A 19,147-nucleotide genomic window follows, 5' to 3' on the forward strand; every position below is an offset into this window, starting at 1 on the left:
TCTGCTCCCCAGGGTGATGGAAATCCCCTCTGGCTGTGCAAGTGGAGCTGCTCCTGCTCCAGCACCAGGAAACTGCTGCACTCCCCACCCAGCCCCTGCCTCTGCTCCAGCAGCTCTGCTGGGCCTCAGCTGCTGCTGCACCAACCCCCCCCTCCTGTTCCTGTTACCCTAGGGCTGACAAGAGACTACAAACATTTCTGGGGAATGTTTAAACTCTTTAAATGTGTAAAGTTTTCCCTAAACCTCTGCTCCAACGTGGCAGCATGAATGAAAATAACACACCTGTGCAGGCAGCCTGCAGTGCTGCAGTAACCCTGGAATGCTCTAATACACCTCAGACTTCTTGTGCTACCTGCAAATGGATGTGAGTAGGTACAGCTGTTTCACAGGAATCAAATCCAGCACAGGACTGAGTCTTCCCAGCTGGTGCTGCCTCCAGGTTGCTCTGGCAGTGCTGCAGCACTGCTGTGGATGAATTACCCAGCGTTTGCACAGCTCTACAATCAAATGAACAGCCTCAGTCACTCGCTGGGAAATGGAATGGTGCTCTGAGGGCCGTGGGCCCTGCACCTGGCTCTGATGGACTGCTGCTGCCACATGGCCACAGGGTCACCCCCAGCCCCCAGGAAAGCAGAGAGCTCCCACAGCAAGTGGGACAAAACCTACTGGCACCAGCATCTGCTCTTAAAAGTACAGGGCTGAGCAGTTCCTTGTGTATTAAAAAGTAACTCAACGCCTTCTCTCCCCATTTTGCCACCTCTCTCCACAGTACCTGTGTCACAGTTCAGAATCCTGACAGGAAAACGAATGAGTCAGTGCACTAAATTCCACAGTAATTCAGGTGTCTGCCAGCAGAAACTGGAATACAAGGATTGCTTTCAGAACCTTTAGGTACAATAAAGGAGAAAACACAAGATTAATCAGTGCAGTTGGAGATGTGAGACACGACCAGTTCTTACAGACCCAGGGCAGAAGGGCCGTGTTGGACACAGCAGCCTCAATGCCACAGCTGGGGCTGGGTCACACTGCTCTGCCTGCCCCGGGGCACAGCAACAATTGCACCACTTCACTGCTCCCGTGGTAAGCTAATTTCTTCTTCTTCCCCAAGGGTTGTGTTTGTTCAGACCAGTGTTTTCTCTTCAAGGAACAGGCTCTGCCCATTCAGCTCCAAACACCAAAGCCCTGCCCAGCAGTTCCACAGCCATCCAAGGCTTGTGGAGTTGGGTTTCTCCCCAGCTCTTAAAAGCACTGCCATGAAAACCTGACCCAGCTTCCACCAAAGTTCTCCTGCTCCTTGAAAGCATTTCCCCAGCTGCTGAGAGACAGAGACTGCAACCAGTGCAGGAAAAGGGGATCAGACACCAAACCCACATTCATGACAGTGACTCCAGAAAGTGACATCCAAAACTTACCTACAGAAATAAAGATCCATCTGAGGCAGACACGTTCCTGTGCCCCAAACAGTGCAAAACCCTGGCAGGGTCCAGCCCCAGGCCCCTCCATGCCCGTGGCACCTGGGACACGCCTGGAAGGGGCACCTTGGCCTGGTGGGGCTGCCACAGAAGCTGCATTAACCCAAATATACATCAATATTCCAAACACACTTGTTGAGTAATTTCAACTTAGTTAATTTGCTGAATAAAATTTAATTTTATTTAAAAAAATCTTATACACTATTATTCACCTAGCCCTAGTGTGAACAGATTCTCACTTCTGAAAATAAACCACATTCTAGTCAATTCATTCAACACCAAATTAAATTACTAGTACTGGATTTTTTTTTCTTAAAAAAAGTATGTTAAAACTTTACTTTTTTTTTATTTTTAAAACCTCTAAAGAAAACGTTGCAATTGTACAGAAATGCTTCTTTTCAGGTTATGCTTTTTCTTTAAATGCCTGTTATAAATCCAGCTTGTGTAGAGTTTTTTTTTTTCATAGTTTTTTAATGTATTATCTGCAGAGACATTGTAACAGTTCCATTGTGTGGATGAACACAAAACTTGTACACATTTCTCATATTTGGTCTTTAGGTAAATAGTTTCCAAAAGCTGCCTAAAATAACCACTCCAAACTGTTCAGTCCATCATGAAAATACAGTTTTTCCTTTCATAGCAGGAAAGGAAATATAAATAATGCATCTTTATTACAGAACAGGACAAAAACCAGATTCCGATGGAGCCAGCTCCGGCTCCCACTCACCTGGCTGCAGGAGGAACTAAGACGTTGTGTGAGTTGAAGACTGAACAGCAGCCTTGTTTCAATTGAATTTTGAAATGTAAAGTGGAATCTATTACCACATTAAAGTGAGAAATTACCGATACATTTTAAAATGTTCAACTGCAGAACACACACTTAAAAAAAAAAAAAAAATTATTACCATAATCTGGTAGCCACTGTTAGAAAACCACAACAGCTACTGGTCATGGAGACCCCGAGGTCAGTGTCTGACATCAAAGTGTTACAGAGAAACGGGGCAGATTAATTTCTACTGAAGGGTGCTTAAGCTTAAAAATATCGAATATACCTCTGACAAGATAATTTTACTCTTTTTAAAAGGACTCGTGATAAAGAATTTTATCTTTCTAAATGAAGAACAGTCTGTTATCTTAAACATACACAATATTAAGCGAGACTCTTGTTTTACTTTAGACTGGAAAAATATGCCAGGGACAGTCAAAGTCAACACAAAGTAACAAACAGCAAAAGGTAGCAGAGAGAGAAACAGGTAAGTGCAGCTCTGGTCAAATCCATAGCAGTTCTTTACGTCAGTTAACGGCTCATTTACATCAGAGTTTCTAATCAGTTACATGCAAGCCCAAAGAAGCGTTTGATCACTACACATGGTAATAAAATTTGATTAAATTTATCAGGCAACTGCTAAAATATGAAAATTTGCAGATGTAATAAAGTAGCTTTATCTGAACTGGAACAGGACAGACAAAAGTAAATCATTCCGTTGGTTAAAAAAACCCTACATTCAGTTTTTTACCAAACAAAATTTCACATGAAAAGTAGTTGTGTGATTCCAAAGTTTCCGGAGTAGAAATGGAGTGATTTGAAATGTCAAAGACCCCATTGTTTTGCAAAGAAATGAAAATACACCTCAAAAATTTCTAATTCCACATGTGAACAACAAAATACTGCATATCTATCAACAACTGCATGGGTGGGTGGTTCGGAAAGGCTTAGCTGCCACGGTGTCGGAATGGCTCCTGCCTCTGTTCCCTTTAGGAATTTACAATCGGTTGAACCAGTCACACTAAGCGCTATCATGCTGCCGTTACACTGAGATCCTCAGTCCTGGGAAAAATCTGACAGATCCTGTTAAAGCTGCAGCCCTCCCAGCACACACAGTCCGTGGGGCAGGAGGGGCGGGGACACAGCCTCTACAACAACATGGTTCTGCAGTTTTGACTTTAAATTACCAAGTTTTAAGGCCACCTGTGTTGGGTTTTGTTTCAGTGCTGAAAGTTGAAGTCTGATTCACAGGGCCCCTTTCCCCACTGCGTGAGAACATGTTCCAACATTTTAGGTGTTAGATTTAAGTGTCTCCTTTTGGCACCACGGAGTTTGTTTTTGTTGGTTTTTTTGTGTTGGTTTTTTTTTCTTTTTGTAGCTTTTTTTTTTTTTTTAAAAAAAAAAAAAAAAAGGAAAACTCCCCTAAAGTTTCTAGTTCTGGCTGCCTTTGTCACTCACTGCCACGGGTGGGGTGTCCACGTTCACAGCTATGACTATGCTCTCTCCATCCTCTGTTTTGATACGTTTGAGTTCCTGCTGTTCCGACTGGTCTCCGTTCTGGCGCTTGGTGGGGAGCGACGCCGATGCGGACGCGTGGGTTGCTAACATATGCAAAGGACTTGCAGCAGCTGCAAAAAGGAGAGTACAAACTTCAGCACCCTGATCCTTGTCAAATCACATACACAATACTGAGTTATGCAATTTCATTGTACAATAAGGAACCTGAGTTTCTTTTGGACCCCAGCTGACTCACAGGGCCCAAGCAATGCTGCCAAGCTGCTCTGCTGAGAGCAGGACCTGAAAGCAGCTGCTTTACTGCACATGGAAAAGGGAACAGGATTTGCTCTGCATTTCTTTCTTCTCAGATGGCACCAACCTTCTTTCAGCAAAGACAAACACACCAATGTGTGTGAACACAGATGTGTGTCACGCAGACAAACACACATCTGTGTTTCTATAGGCCCAGTTCCCACTTTGCCTGAGAATTACCTGGTTTCTTGCTGCTTTAGGAGTTACTGTAACAAGAGACCAGGACCTGGAGCACACCTCACTCCACACAAACACACACAGAGACAACAGTGGGAAGCATCACAACTCTACTCTTGTGTGCAGCCACATTCCCTGCACACCCTCCAGCCCTCGGCTGCTGGCTCAGGGAATGTCTGGAAATCAGCTGAGTATTCAGAATCCAGGAAAAAGAGAAAAAGAATTATTTCTTACTTTTAAAAATAGCTTTTCAGTATCTTTCACATGGCTCTCAGCTCTATTCACACATCTCTTCTGACACAGAAAGTGCACCTCAAGTCTGACTGTGATGCTTTTGCTGCTCTTAAGCTGGAAGTAAAGTGGCAGCAGCCAGAACACTGACCTATAAATGTCAGTGATGGCAAAGGAATAAAAAGGAAATGAAGGAGAAAGGCTTTTGAGCAGAAATGCAGGTAATGAATCGATGTAAGACAGCCCTAAAATTATTTCTGTAAACATATGACAAAAAACCTCTCCTTCAGTATCAGATAATACCTAAAACAAAGCTGTTAGACCAAGCTGTGAGGACCTGCCAGCAGAGCAAACCTGCCCATGCTGGGAGCAAGAGGGAATGTGTGCAATGATGACAAAGCACTGCTGCCCACTCAGCCTGCCAAGACCCAGAGGGGAATGATGGATTGAGACATGAACCACCTCAAAACCTTACAGAATTTTGGTCTTTTCGGTACAGGTTCAATAAAATCATAATAAAAAGTGACAGTTCAAAGAGCCAACCCACAAGCAAGTTCTGGTTTTCCTGTTGGTGGCTTCCAACAAACCACCTGGGAGCAGGCACCATTTTAACAGCTCTGATTTACAGGAGCTTCTTTTGAAACTTCTTTCTATCCTGGTTTAACAAGGAGAGAGGATGGGTTGTCACCACTAAGTACATCCCTGTAAGAACCACAGAGAGAATAAAGGGAGGGGACAAGAGGAGAGGGGAGGGAAGAGAGGGGCAAGAGAGAGAGGGGAGCAGAGGGGAGCAGAGGGGAGCAGAGGGGAGCAGAGGGGAGCAGAGGGGAGCAGAGGGGAGCAGAGGAGAGCACAGGGGAGCACAGGGGAGCACAGGGGAGTGGAAAGGAGAGGAGGGGAGCACAGGGGAGCAGAGGGGAGCAGAGGGGAGCACAGGGGAGCACAGGGGAGCACAGGGGAGCACAGGGGAGCACAGGGGAGCACAGGGGAGCACAGGGGAGCACAGGGGAGTGGAAAGGAGAGGAGGGGAGCACAGGGGACGGGAGCAGGACGTACCCGCGCTGCCCTGCCCCGCCACGGCGGCGCTCAGGGGCACGATGTGCGTTCCGTTCTGTGTGACAGCTTTGATGGGCAGCTGGTGCTGCCCCAGCGGCGCCTGCTGCACTATGGTAACTGTCTGTAAGGGCGTGGGCTGCGATGTCTGGATGATGCGACCAGCAGCTCCTATTGCAGCATGGCTAATAGCAGGGAGAGGCTCCACTTTCACTGCAAACAGGAGAGAAAATTCAGTTAAAATTAACGAAGTGCTCAGGAACCATTTGGGTTCACTCAATCAGGCCCCAGTGGAAGTGTGTTGTTTTATTACTCGCTCCAACACAGCTGCAAAATTACAATTTGAAATCTTCAGTTTTAGCCAAACACTTCAAGCATTGCCCTCCAAATATTGATGCCTCTCCCTGAATGAGGCCCGCAGCAACCTGGGACAGTGGAAGGCATCTCTGCCCACAGCAGAGGCTGGAAGGAGATGGGCTTTAAGGTCCTTCCAAACCAAACTCTTCTATGGGTCTACAATTCTAAGTTTTAAATACTGATTCCTCTGCATAAAGAGGTGCCAAAACAACCCCACAGGCTCTTACCTTTGACTTCCTTGTGGTCTCCATTCTCTTGAGGTTCTACCTTGGGCTGAGTGACCATAGCAGCTTGTGTGACCACCGCCTGTCCCGCGACAGTGTAAGTGTTTGCTGGTGCTAATCCAGTCACGTTGGTGACTGACACAGCTGGGATCTGGTGCACAACATGGACTGTCTGAACTACAGGCTGCTGGGAGGTCGATGTTGTCACAGGAGTTGCAACAGTGTAGGTGACGGGTTTGATAGCTTGTGGTAGCTGCCGTTGTACAGTAATTAAAACTGGCTGGCTAGAGAGAGGTGATCCTACCAAGAAAGAGGTCAAAATTAGACTGCCAATTTTCATTATTTCTTCTAAGCCAGTCGTTCTTTTAAACTTCACATTAAAACCTCAGAGAATTAACAAGATCCTTCACTACTAATGCCTGAATGAGCCAAAAGGTAATACAGCACAGTGAAGGTTAGGCAAGTGGTTAGTCCCAGCTCCAGGCTCAAGGTAAGGGCTGTACTGGCTCAGCAAGACCCACACACCCCAGCTCTGCCCCCAAAGCTGTGCTCAGCACCTACTGAAGTGAAGCCCTTTCCACAGAGGAACACGTGTGTGCTCCAGGTGTTTGTGCAGCATGCCTGCACTGGGAATGCTCTCCTGTGCTGCACTGGCAATCCTGAGGAACGCTCAGGACCATCTCTGCCCTCTGTAGAGCCACATTTCCACCAAGAAACTGGATGTCAAATGTATATCAAAGGAGGTAATGAAACAAACACATCCTTATCCCATCATGTTTAATGTTCTTTTTGTTTTAAATAGGAAATTTCTTATCTCCCTTTATCCTTTCAATTCTTTTATCCGCCACCACTCTGGAAGGATGACATGACCACAGAGGTGTGAAAGGCCTTTCCCTATTTCTCTAACATACTCAACCTTACCTTTTGGGTTTTTTTCAAGAGAACTGTTACAAGACAGCACAGGACAGAGGCTGTAACAGAGAATTATTACAGGACAGAGGCACAGCCTCTCCTCAGCAACAGTGACTGGAGCAGCCCCAGGTAACAACAGCCCCATGTGCTCAAGCAGACCCTCCCTGGCTGTTCCCGAGTTTCTCACAGATCTGCTCTGAAGAGGTGAAATATATACTCATTTTTGGTGTACACATTAAGTCTTGGCAGTATTTTGGGGTCCAGCCCCAGTGCCGGGCTCAGGCCGCTCACCTGGGGCGCTCTGTGCAAATCGCGCTTCTTGGATGACGGCGAGTTTTGGCTGGATGGCGCTGGGCTCGGGCTCCATGGGGACAGGAGATCCTTCCCTGGACAGGCTCTCGGGGGTCTGGACGCCGCTGGAGTGCGCAGACAACACTCCAGAGTGATTAGGAGAAGCTGGGGCACTTCTGCAGTTAGAAATGAAAGCAGCAGCTGATGTGTTTTAACTTCTGAACTGTGACAGCCCGTGACCTTCCTCTAACGAGAGCGTAACACACTGCCCGCAGCAGGGAGGGCACAGCTACAGCCCAGAGCTCAGGATCTTTAAAAAGCTTCTGTTAAACAGGGACAGAATTTAAAAGCAAACTCCAGGTACAGTTAACAGAGAAGAAGTGGCTGGATGCCTTCTTAGGGAGACTCTAAATCTGTGAAACATGAACATTTCTTCTGGTGGAGAAGAACAATGAGCAAATCTGAGGCTACAGGGCAAGTAGAAAAAGATCTGCACCAGCAGAAAGGCCATAACTTTACAGAGGGAATAATTTAAACCCAGGTATTTCCCCATCACAAATTCTGCTTGAACATTAGCAAACTGAATACACAATTGTCATCTATAAGGTCAATAAAATGGTAGCTGGTATCTGAGAACAGTTTTAAAATCCAGTAGATGGCAGTTAGAAATTAAAATTATAATTCTGAAAAACCCATCAAAGGTACAGCAAGGCTTGCATACATTAACAATCTGATAGTTATGCAAGCTGAGGTTCTTTAACACTAAAAACAAGCAATAAACACAAGCCTGGTGTATGGGGCAGCCTCCTAATGAAACACACAGAATTCAAACACTGAGTCTGGATGAAATTAAATTACTAAACTTGTGACTGTATCCGAAGCTATCAAGTCTGTAGCAGCCTGAAGATTAAACAACAGCCATAGTCTTTTTGTTCATCTGGTTTTCCTTACCTAGAAGAGAGTGGTCCCAGAGGGGTTCTAAAGCAAGGTACTCCCCTAGGCCGCCTTTTCCTAAAAGCCTGCTCTATTAATTTGCTTTCAGAGGCAGGGTCTATCCTCCAGAATGAGCCTTTGCCTGGTTCTTCCTGGGAACGTGGTACTTTGATGAAATAACGATTCAGAGAGAGATTGTGACGTATTGAATTCTATGGAACATAAAAAAATATGTAGAATTCATATAACTTTTCCAAGTCAGAATGTGGCCTACTGCAGCAATTTGTACTACAGGAGACTCGGGGTTCAGCTCTTTAATTCCTTAATTTAACAGAACTCAGAGCACTACCAAGCAGTGCCATAAACCTGAAAGGACTCTTGCATTTGTAAAATCTTTCCCAACAATTAAAAACCCAGTATTCTAATTGGAAATAACAGGAATCCCATATATTTCATTCTCTCGTGAGAAACATGGTGATTGAAACCAATGTTTAGAACACTACAAATACTTGTGCAGAATGCAGTGTTAAAAACAAAAATAAAAATGACCAGTGCTTGTACACCACCCTTCCCCAGGTGTCCCAGCTCCTTCCAGGAGGGTCAGCAGAACACAGCATATACTGATTCTGATCCTACGTGGTAGTTCTGTTACTGTCCCACAGTTCAGAAAGCAAAGGCTAAATTATACAAGTTCCCAAGGCAGCTGGATTGCTGTGAATTCACCCACAGTCCAGTTTGTCTCAATAACAGAGCCAATAATTTAATGTGTCAATTAAAACACCAAGTGGCAGCAGGTCCTGAACCAGCTCTTCCAGATCTTTGTCACCACAGTCCCTTTGTACCTTCCCACATCCTCAATTTGCTGCAACATCCCCCCACTCCTCCATCAGAGCAATGCACAGAACTGCTGACACCCTCAAGTAGCTCTATCTGTGCTTAGCTCTGCACACAGAATTTCATTTTATTTTATTTTTTTAACACAGATAAACTCCAAAATCTCTCTCAATATTATCACTGAACGGGAAGACACTGATGCTAAGGATTCACCCTGAAATACTTGTGGGGGAACAGAGGTAAATGGGAAAAAACTTTATGATAACAAAAGCTCTCAAGAATTTGCAAAGCCAATGTAAAACTTGCTCAAATATCTGAGTTCGTGACCCTGATGGTAAGTTTGGAAAACTTAAAGCAGTGATGATAACCACATATGATTTCTTGAATGCAAACTGATGAAACCAGAGATGGTTTTTCCCTGCCAAAAATGGAAACATAACTAGAAAGATGCCAAGAACATATTTATAAATTGTATTTTTTTCTCCATATGCTAGAATAAAGGAGTAGATCCAAAAATACCTGCTAAAATAAGTTCACAGAGAGGAGCCTTCAAATGCTCATCAATATGAGACCATTGTATGCTAAAGGATATAAATACCTTTGTCTTAAGGTGCGGGACACTGTACATGTGCTTGTATTCTATGCTTTTAATGACATGCATATATATAGACTCAAATATTATTTAAAACATCTATCCTAAGTCACCTGAGCTGCAATCCAACTCCTAATGTGTAGAAGCTGGCAGAGCAGTGACTGAAGAGCATCTGATTTTCAGCTTTTCCAATTGTTTCTATGAATAGCTGCTGATTAATGACTCCAGAACACACTGTCTGCTGTGCCTATCACCTTGGCTTTAGGAAACATTACAGCCCCAAATCCACAGCCTGCTCTATGGCAGAGCTCTGTACCTCAGCATAACTCTGTGTGTGTGTGTGTGTGTGTGTTGGGTTCATGATGCTCACAAAGCAACATCATCTACACAGATACTCAAGGTACTGCAAAATAGGAAGCAAAACACACAACATTTTATAAACACTGTCTTGTTGCTAAAACAACATGACTGCAGCCAGGATACTGCACTGTTATGTGGGAAAGGGAAACAAAAGAGACTTCCCAGCCACAACAGCCAAGTCCTTGACTAACCAAACCCTTAGCAAACAGCCAGGGACAGCCACGTTCCCCACTAACCTTGGGAGAGTGACCCAGCTTTCATTTAGGCTGTATGACAAAGAAGTATGTGACTAATATTTTAAAATCTCTTCCTCTACAGGGAAGGCTTGTATTCTTCTGCAGCCAACATTAACACTTCCTCACTTTCCCCCTCACCCAATCTCCCTAAATTTTACCTCCCTGACAATAACTGCAGAGGGAGCAGATAGCCCAGCATGGACCATGTGCTCCAGGTGTTCCAGGCCCTGCAAACTGGGCTCCTTGGCCTCTGAGACACCCAAAACAGCACCAAAGGCACAGAGCCTTCACATGTGCCTGGGAAGGCTCTGCCAGACTGATTTGTACTGGTTAGTCATCCTGGCAAAAGCTGAGGCTGCTCTTGTGAAACGAAAAGAAAGCAGAAATTAATTCTGCAGAGTTGAAAGGTTTGGTACAGGAATGGGCAAGTTCACAAATCAAACAGTGCATGAACCAGGGTGAGATAATGACAGATAACACACTTGTTCCTTCACCAGCTGCATGGGCAATATCACTGTTTTCAAACAGAACTAAATTTGGAGCATTTAATATCTCAATTTTATCTCAAGATAGCAACACGGATGTTTACACAACCGTAAGTTACAGAACGTGACACCTTTCCTAGATAGCATAAAGGATTCAAATCCAGTGCCAAATGCACTTTGCTTTCCCCAAAGTCTGACTGTATCCCTACTAGAGGTTTACAGAACACCATTCCATCAATAAAGCAGTATTTAAAATACAGACTGATGTAAATTGCCCACTTTGTTGGAAAACTTACAACCAGAAGAAAGACAACGTGCTCATTTGACAAATTCTGTATCTGAAGGGTTATGAGGCTTACCCACTGCCTGCTCATGACCATTTACAGCTGCCAGTATTGCTCACATGTAAAAAAAAAATATTCCAGAAATCAAAATTACCTGCCAGCCCTTGTCTGCTGTCCTGTAGTAGGGATAATTTTTAGTTATGTGCGTATAAATTCCATTTAGTGTAAGCTGCTTATCCGGGGCCATTGTAATTGCTTGGACTATTAACTGTGCATAGGAGTAGGGTGGCTTAGAGTCATCCTGGACAGAAACAAGAAAAGTCTGCATCAACAAACTTTGAAGATATACACACTGCTTACTAGATCAAAGTCATAAAACATGATTAACTTGACTTAGGGCACTTTCGGACAATGAAAATCTTGAGGCAAAAAAGAAACTAAGAAAGCTTTGTTCTTCTGATAAGCAACTTTAGGATAAAATACATTTTCTAGATATATATAACAGCAAAGAATTTTCAATAGCCTCCAAACAGATCTATAACTGAGACTGCACACAGACCCTCCCCCAAAGGGGACAGGGGTTAATCAGTCAATCAATCAATCTCACATCTGATCACAAAACCCTACACATTGTTTTTAAAGCCTGGCATATTAAATTATCACTCGGTGCATACACCTTAACAAACAAAACATTCCAAGTCTTCCATTCAGTTCAGGTGTAATTTCTGGCATTGGTTTCAAGCTGTGTTTACCTTTGGGCTGTCTCCCCCTGAAGCTTCCTTGTCGTTTTCTGACTGTGAATTGTCAGCCATCAAATGTAGGTCAGACGCTATTCCACGACTCATTTTGTACCCTGAAGAGCCGGCGCCGCGGGGGCTCGATGGGCAGGAATTCGCAGCACTGTAGAGCATAAAAAGAAGATCCTACTATTTTGTTATACAGTATATCACCACATTATGTCTCATCAAAAAGCTCTTACTGCAGCAAAGCCACTACCAGAGCTGTGAGGCTGCAGCTAAAGGGCTGGCAGAGCTTCCATTCCAAACCACCTTCCACGCCTTGCTAAGCCAGCCATGGAATCAGAACCACTGCAGGAAGAAATCTCACTCAGGCTTTCCTCCTCCAGACAAGGCTCAGCTGATTGAGCAGGCTGTACTTTATTTGTGTAAGATTTGCCACCTCAAGTCCACCTTAACTGCATCAGCAACCACAAATTTTCAGCAACTCGTTGGAAACAAGACACACATCTTGCATGGAATTTCTGCCATATGCTTGTGTTCAGTCTGCCCCCAAAAAAATCACCTCTCCTGTGTAATGTGTTTGCACATTCGAGAAAATATAGCAAGCAGTGAGGCAAAAAAAGGCTTGATTCTCATTTAAATTGAAACTAGTATTATTTTAAGTGTTTACAGGTGTGTGCACATACTTACACATAGGTATGCATATAAAAATCATAAATTTATCTATAAATGGGATGCATCAGCACTGACTCAGCTGATTTAATGCAGTATTGGGCCAACAGAGCAGATACACTGTTAGAAAGCAAGAGATGGTGCCAAACACTAAAAGAGCATCTCCTAACACTTCCCATGTTGCCATCCATCACAGAAAACCAGGTAAAACTGGATATAATTCCACTGGAACATCTTTCTACCAGTAGTCCCCTGCCTTGCAGAGTCCACAGGAACTGCAGCTGCACGATGCCAATTTTCTTCTATGATTTCCTTTCAGCCAAGAGGAAAGAGAAAGTCAGCAGGTGAGGTCCATCCTCTTCCCCAAAATAATTCTGGCAGCTCTCTTGCAAGGACACACTCTCTGCAATTCATGCTCCAGCTGATTTCAAGGAAGCCCTCAGAAATTCCAAAAAACTAGAAATCTCAATACCTGCACCTGGCTCTGCCCCCAGAACCAGCCCTATCTCCAAAGATAATCTTTAATCTTTGAATCTATGGTTCAAAACATCAACAACAAATAAATCTAGACAATGTTATTTAGATCTCTACACTAAAGCTTTAACAATTTTCATCTGTCAAGGTTTGTTTGTCTGTCTGGCCCCTCAAGTTTTTTGCTACCTCCTTTTTTATGTACAGAAAGAGACAAACACTACAGATTGGGCAATATATACTGAGAGTATCAAAGCTTCACTTCCCAAGAAATCCACCCATTAGTTTTTACTAGTGGTATACTTACTATAAAAGAGAGATGGCAATTTTTAAGTGTTGTATAGAAGAATCCTTGGTTAGAGCCCAAATGTGTAGCTAATTTATTTTTTTAGATATAGGTCACTCCTGCTCTGTGTTTGCATGTATCAGCTGATAACATCCCTCTGCTCTGCTCACTTCAGCATATATTGACAAAGAGACACATATGGTATAATCAAAGCAAGTTTACAAGTCTTCTATAAAACAGGATGATTTGCAGAGAAACTGTCAGGCTTTGCTCTCAAAATAGACTCCAAACTGTCATCTTTTTTTCTTTTCTGTAATAAGCTACTCAACAGGTGCATGAAAGCCCTGATGAAAATTACAAAATTCATAGTGAGGCAAAGCCAGTGGTGATAGATGGGATGTTATCTTAAATATCTGTGAGCTGCTCTGTCATTGGCAAGATGTGTTTTCCCTGAATTCTTGTAAGAAAGCAAACCTGTTACACAGCCAAGTCTAGGTATCTTTTCTCTCTGCTTCCATCATTTAAGCAGGTGTCATTAAACACTCCCAGATAGAGACCAAGAGCTTGGCAAAGATGCAAGAAGTCAATTATCCCTCCATTCAAATCTCATTAACAAGCTGTCCCTTTTTAAAAAGTGAGCATGGACAGTCCTTCACTCAAGTGAAGACACAGGAAGGGAGAGGGGACAAAAAAGCTTTCAAAACCACGTACATGACTGAAACAACTTTCAGGGCCTTGACATGGAAGTTTTGCTCCTGATCTTTCCAAGACTTTGAAAAATCTCATCTGAAATAATTTGTGAGGGTGGGTTGCTTGAGTTTAATTGAGTTTGGTCCCAAGTAACAGGTGAGACAAGGGCTGAATTACCAAAGCAGTAGCAGGGCAGGGAAAATCCTGGATCTGCCATCCTGACACCGAGCTCTGCACCTTAGCCTGTGCTTTCAGAAAAAGGTCTGCTCCCTTCCAGCAGTGACTAACAATAATAAATCTTCTGGAGTAAGAGATCAGTCCATTTTCCACACCAATAATAACCCAAACCACCATTTCTGCTGATGGTGAACTCCAGGACAGTGACAAATTAGGATGTTTTAACATGGTGTCATTTAAAATTGTCTAATTTGAAGCGTTGCAATAAGCATGCAAGAGCAAAAAGCAATTTAAATTGTTGAAATGCAAGAAAAATCCCAGGCTCTTGAGCAGAATATTATATATTGAACATGTTAATGTTCATGCAACTATGTCAGAAGAAAGGGAGGCAGGTAAGGCTGAGCTTCAGCTGAATTTTGACCTCAAAAGCAAAATCCAGAATGAGAAAGTTGTGCTGAGGCTGACTCTACGTGGCCGGATCCCACCTGCAGGGTTTAAATACCTGATAGTTCCTGTGGGAGAAGGGAGGGGGCTGATCAGGTGAGCCATGTTGTCTGGAATGTTTATTGTTAAGGGAGAGATCTGGGGTTGCACAGGCTTCACTGGGGACTCCGGGGCCTCCTGTTTTTCTCTCTTTTCATTGGACAGAGCTGTGAATGTTATCTTGATGTTTGTGCTGGGAAACCTGAAAGTACAGCTGAAAAATAAAAAGAAAAAAAAAAAAAGAACAAATATATGAGCCACTTGTTTACAGAATATAAGACTTTCTGAGTAATTTGCACATTATCACCTACGCTAATTTATAATTTTATATATATTTATAATTACCCTTGACCATCTTCATTTTAAGATCATACAGGGAGATGAATGTGACCAGAAAAAGATCCCCAGGTTAGCAACTGACTTTTGTTAGGGAATACAAGGAAATGCACTTCTTTCTAACAAGGGCAGTTTGTGCATTGTCTCTAAATTTCTTGAGGTTCATCCTGATCTTGCAGTAGCCCCAAAGCAGAGCTATTTTAAAAACAAAACCTCATTATTTTATGATGCCAAGGAAAGGCTTCAGCAAATGAGCAAGTTGGTCCATGATAGCAGAATTAATCAGAAGCATGAACATTGGTCAATTTGAGGTCTAAACAGTTTCATAGACTGGTCTAAGAGATTTGGGTTCTTTTCTCTTAGAATACCTATTAAATTAAACATATATCAATTCCAATTCTGCTCATTTACAGGGTATACTGCTGCTTTAGCACTACATTCAAATACCTTTTTTCAGAGTGGAATTTAAGACCCAATTTCTGTACACTGCCTATTTTCATGTATTACCAAGGATTACATGCCTAAATTTAATGACAAACAATAAATTAACAATGTGCAACTGTTTACAAATTTGAAAAATAAAATGCAATGAATGTACCTTAGGATAATCCTCTTTCTACATCCCTGTGCACAGCATTTAGAATTGAGCCCAATTAAACAGGACAGGCTGGTTTCTAACTTCTCAGTAAATAAATTTGCTCAATCTTGAGCAAATAAAAAACTTAATTTTGTCTCAACAAAAGCATCTATAAAAATACAGTTCAAATAACTTTACTACCTCCTCATCCTTAAGTTGTTAGACTACACTGAGCACTAAACCCACAGTGACATTTACACACCTCCCACATGATGAAAAGGACTTTCCAACAACACTATACCCAGAAACAAACCTTACAAAATGTTGGGGTTTGGGTTTATTTTGCTTTTAAGTGCTTCTAGGCAGATCTAGTTTCATACAAAAAGGAAACAAGCACATGCTGGAACAAGGAGTAAGAAATGAGCTATGAATGCGAAATACAGACTGTAAATAAAAGTGATCATTTCTCTGGAAAAATATATTAAACATAAAAGTGATGTAAGAATTGGCAGGAACACTCAGCTGCGGAGTAGCCTTAGAAATGAACCCTCATGTGTTTTGGCTTTCATATCTTAAAATGAATCTAAGGATGTTTATAGAACAAAGGCAGCACTTGATTTGCACTCTGTCCCTTGCCACATGCACCACAGTGGTTCTTTTTCCCTACAATCCACATTCAAGGATCAGGAAAAAGAGAAAGAATTGACAGTGACCTTCCTTTTCTCTCTGTCTTACTTCTGAGTATGGACCGTGTCCGCATTTAACAGACGACCTATTTCTGAAACATGCTCAATGTACTAAATTAGGAACAGAATCTATGCCAAAAAACTGCACAAGCATTTCAGCAAGGAAGTTAAATGGACCAATTTCTGGGTTGGGTTTTTTTTAACATATTCAGTAACAACTCATTTCTTGCTTTTTCCAGTAGAAAGTATTTTGCGGTTGTATCGTTTTAGTGACAATGGAAAGGGGTCTTGGTTGTTTCGCTAATAAAATGATTTTTCAAGCATTTCTTTTAAGCAGCAATAAAAAATAACACTCAAGTGTATGCAAAGACAGCCAAAGATTAAGCAAAAATCCTTGTGAGAAAGTGAACAACATCTGCTTGACACACACAGGTTTAGTCACCTTCCCTATGCATTTCATCAGGCTATTCCATACCTGCAAATTTACCTTAAATGCTTGTAAGACCAAATTTATTTCAACTCAAGAAAAACATGGGAAGAATTGGACATGGCTTTAGGTGCTAATTCCCTGGTTAGAGTCCTTATTGCCTGGTAAAAAACCAACCCAGTGCACAGCACTGAGGACCTGCAGTCCTCCCGTGCCACACCAGGTGAGGATGGGGAAGAGGTGGATCTCCACAACTTCAGGAACATGGAAAGGCAGAAAAGGAATACTCAGCAGCTCCTTTGATATTCCATGTAGGCACACACATATTAAAAGATGCCTCTTTTACCCTACTGCAGCATCATCTCCCCGTGGGCACCTCTGGCAAGCAAGGCAACAGCTCAGATGTGGGGCTCTCAAATGTTCAAGGCTGGAAAAAAACACCCACAAAAAGCAGCCCCAAACACAGGAGCTTTGACTAGCCAGGGGACTCCAGAGGTTCTCCACGTGCCAAATAAACTTTAACTGACAGACACCAAAACCCAGAGGCATCCCCAGTGCAGTTTGCATTTCCCATGCCTGAAAGGCCAGTGTAAGTAAGGAAGATACAATGTACTTACAAATCCCTGTCTGGTTAGAGCAATGAACACCTGAATATTATCAAAAGACCACATCTGTCAATTGATTCATATTTGCAAACAGTTTTTTTAATGGAAGGGTATTTTTATAGTTGGAATTCAGCCAAAAAGCAGAATAAAGAGTGTCTACTAACCAAGAGAATTCCTGAATAAATTGAAGTTATGCAAATGTATTATATTTACATCCAAAATCAAAGTACAGAACATGTTCTAATTTGATCAGAATCAAGTTGGTTTTGGCATATTCTTTAGTTATACAATGAACTAAACAAAAACCACAGAAACACCCACAGGGAGAGACCTCATCAAACATTTAGACCTCCACAAGCTGAATTGGGTTTTACTCACTGTTCAAAAGCTTACAATAGTTTCACAATACACTACCACAGGATGGCTTGCTGGAGGAGAAACTCATCTAGACAACCCACTTGCAAAAAATCCCAAAGAAATATAGCTGCTTTGTATATTTTTTGATGACAAGTCCAGGTGAGCATCACAATGGAGCCACTGCATGACCCACAGAGGAGGTGTCACAGCTAAAATGTAGCTCATTACATCAATAATTCTTTTTTAAATTTAAAAAAAGAAAAAAAGCTCATTGTGGGTTGACTACTGGAAAACAATCTTCACATAATTTCAAACTATTCCACAGATAATTCATTTATATCTGCAGTTCCCAGCCAAACACAGTGATGCTGATCCAGGCAGGACTTATACAGAGTTTAGGAACTTTGCAGGGTGCCAGAGAAGTGTCTCAGGGTAAAAATGTGCGAAGTCTAATTTTGTCACATCTGTATTTGCAATATTTTCTCATTTCCCCATAGCAGCTCTGTCCATACTGCAGGCAAAAGCTGATGATACACTTGTAGTTCTGCCTGTGTGAAAATACCACCTGACTGGGAAGAAGGAATCTCATCCTGTCTTTATCTGGGAAACCAAAACACAGCAGAAGAATTCAATTTCTTCCCTGTACATAAACCCTGCTGTGACACCAAGTGCTTCAGTAGCCTTTGAATTATTCCAGTTTAATTGCCTTCTAAGAACCAAGACCAAAATCAGACAGAAGCTGCCATGCCACTTTGATCAGCAGGTTCTTTTATCAGCACCTCCAGATTTTACATTCAAATAGATTATAAGGGTTGAACAGTGATAACCCCTGAAGTCAGGGTAGTTACAAGTGCACAGCTCAATTCCTTCACACTGACTGTGATACTCAACCCTGTTAACTTAAAGATCCCCTGAGATTTAAACAGATCTGAAAGAATAACAAGATGCCTGATTTGGAACTCTTGTTGATTTACTGAGAGCCAAGGACAGCTTCAACTTTTCACATTAAAAAGCCAAGACTCGAAAAAGAACCCAGTCAGCATCTGGGAGATTGCTTGTGTCGATTTTTGACTTCAAATACTTTCAAGGTGAACACAGGCAGTGTTAAATCCCCACAAAGAGAAGCAGAGGTCATTCTCAACATCTACACCACCGAACACAGCTTTTCCAGTTTTCTCTGACAGTACAGCACCTTAAGATGGTACTATCTGTACTTCCTTCTGCTATTTTGATCAGTGAAGTACAAAACCATGTTCCAAAAACCATGGAAATCACTATACTTCTAGCTATGGTCTCCTTTCCATGGAAGGGAGATTTGAAACTGATCCTTTTCTAATTCCTCTTACCTACCTATTTGTGATCTGCTTCCCAAACTTTACTCTGATTCCAGTAAAAATGACTCTCACAGCCAATTAATTTATTTGCACTTCTGGCAGAAGATGTGCACACTGCCACTTAATCACCTACAGTGCACACTCCCAGGCCCACTTTTGAAATAATTGTTTTCCACAAGTCAAGCAAAATGGAGGTTTTTATCTCTTTCAAACACAACTAGAGAGAAATTGAGTTTGGAAGGGACCTCTGAAAGTGTCCAGCCCAATCTCCTCCTCAAAGCTGGGTAACT

General features: G+C 42.5%; 1 protein-coding gene across 1 annotated transcript in view; it reads right to left on the reverse strand.

The window, feature by feature from the left end:
- Nucleotides 1–1,630: 1,630 nt before the first annotated feature.
- FOXK2 (forkhead box K2) overlaps nucleotides 1,631–19,147 on the reverse strand; it is a 42,408-nt gene continuing 24,891 nt past the window's right edge. Inside the window, exons 2-9 of the mRNA XM_021535830.3 lie at nucleotides 14,555–14,749; nucleotides 11,769–11,916; nucleotides 11,171–11,317; nucleotides 8,244–8,437; nucleotides 7,293–7,468; nucleotides 6,093–6,389; nucleotides 5,512–5,721; nucleotides 1,631–3,866 (exon numbers count right to left, since the gene is read on the reverse strand). Of these exons, the coding sequence (XP_021391505.3) occupies nucleotides 3,670–3,866; nucleotides 5,512–5,721; nucleotides 6,093–6,389; nucleotides 7,293–7,468; nucleotides 8,244–8,437; nucleotides 11,171–11,317; nucleotides 11,769–11,916; nucleotides 14,555–14,749 (1,564 nt within the window). The 3' untranslated portion in view covers nucleotides 1,631–3,669. The remainder of the gene's footprint in view (nucleotides 3,867–5,511; nucleotides 5,722–6,092; nucleotides 6,390–7,292; nucleotides 7,469–8,243; nucleotides 8,438–11,170; nucleotides 11,318–11,768; nucleotides 11,917–14,554; nucleotides 14,750–19,147) is intronic.

This window comes from Lonchura striata, chromosome 19 (genome assembly GCF_046129695.1).
Source record: "Lonchura striata isolate bLonStr1 chromosome 19, bLonStr1.mat, whole genome shotgun sequence".
Lineage (NCBI taxonomy): Eukaryota > Metazoa > Chordata > Aves > Passeriformes > Estrildidae > Lonchura > Lonchura striata.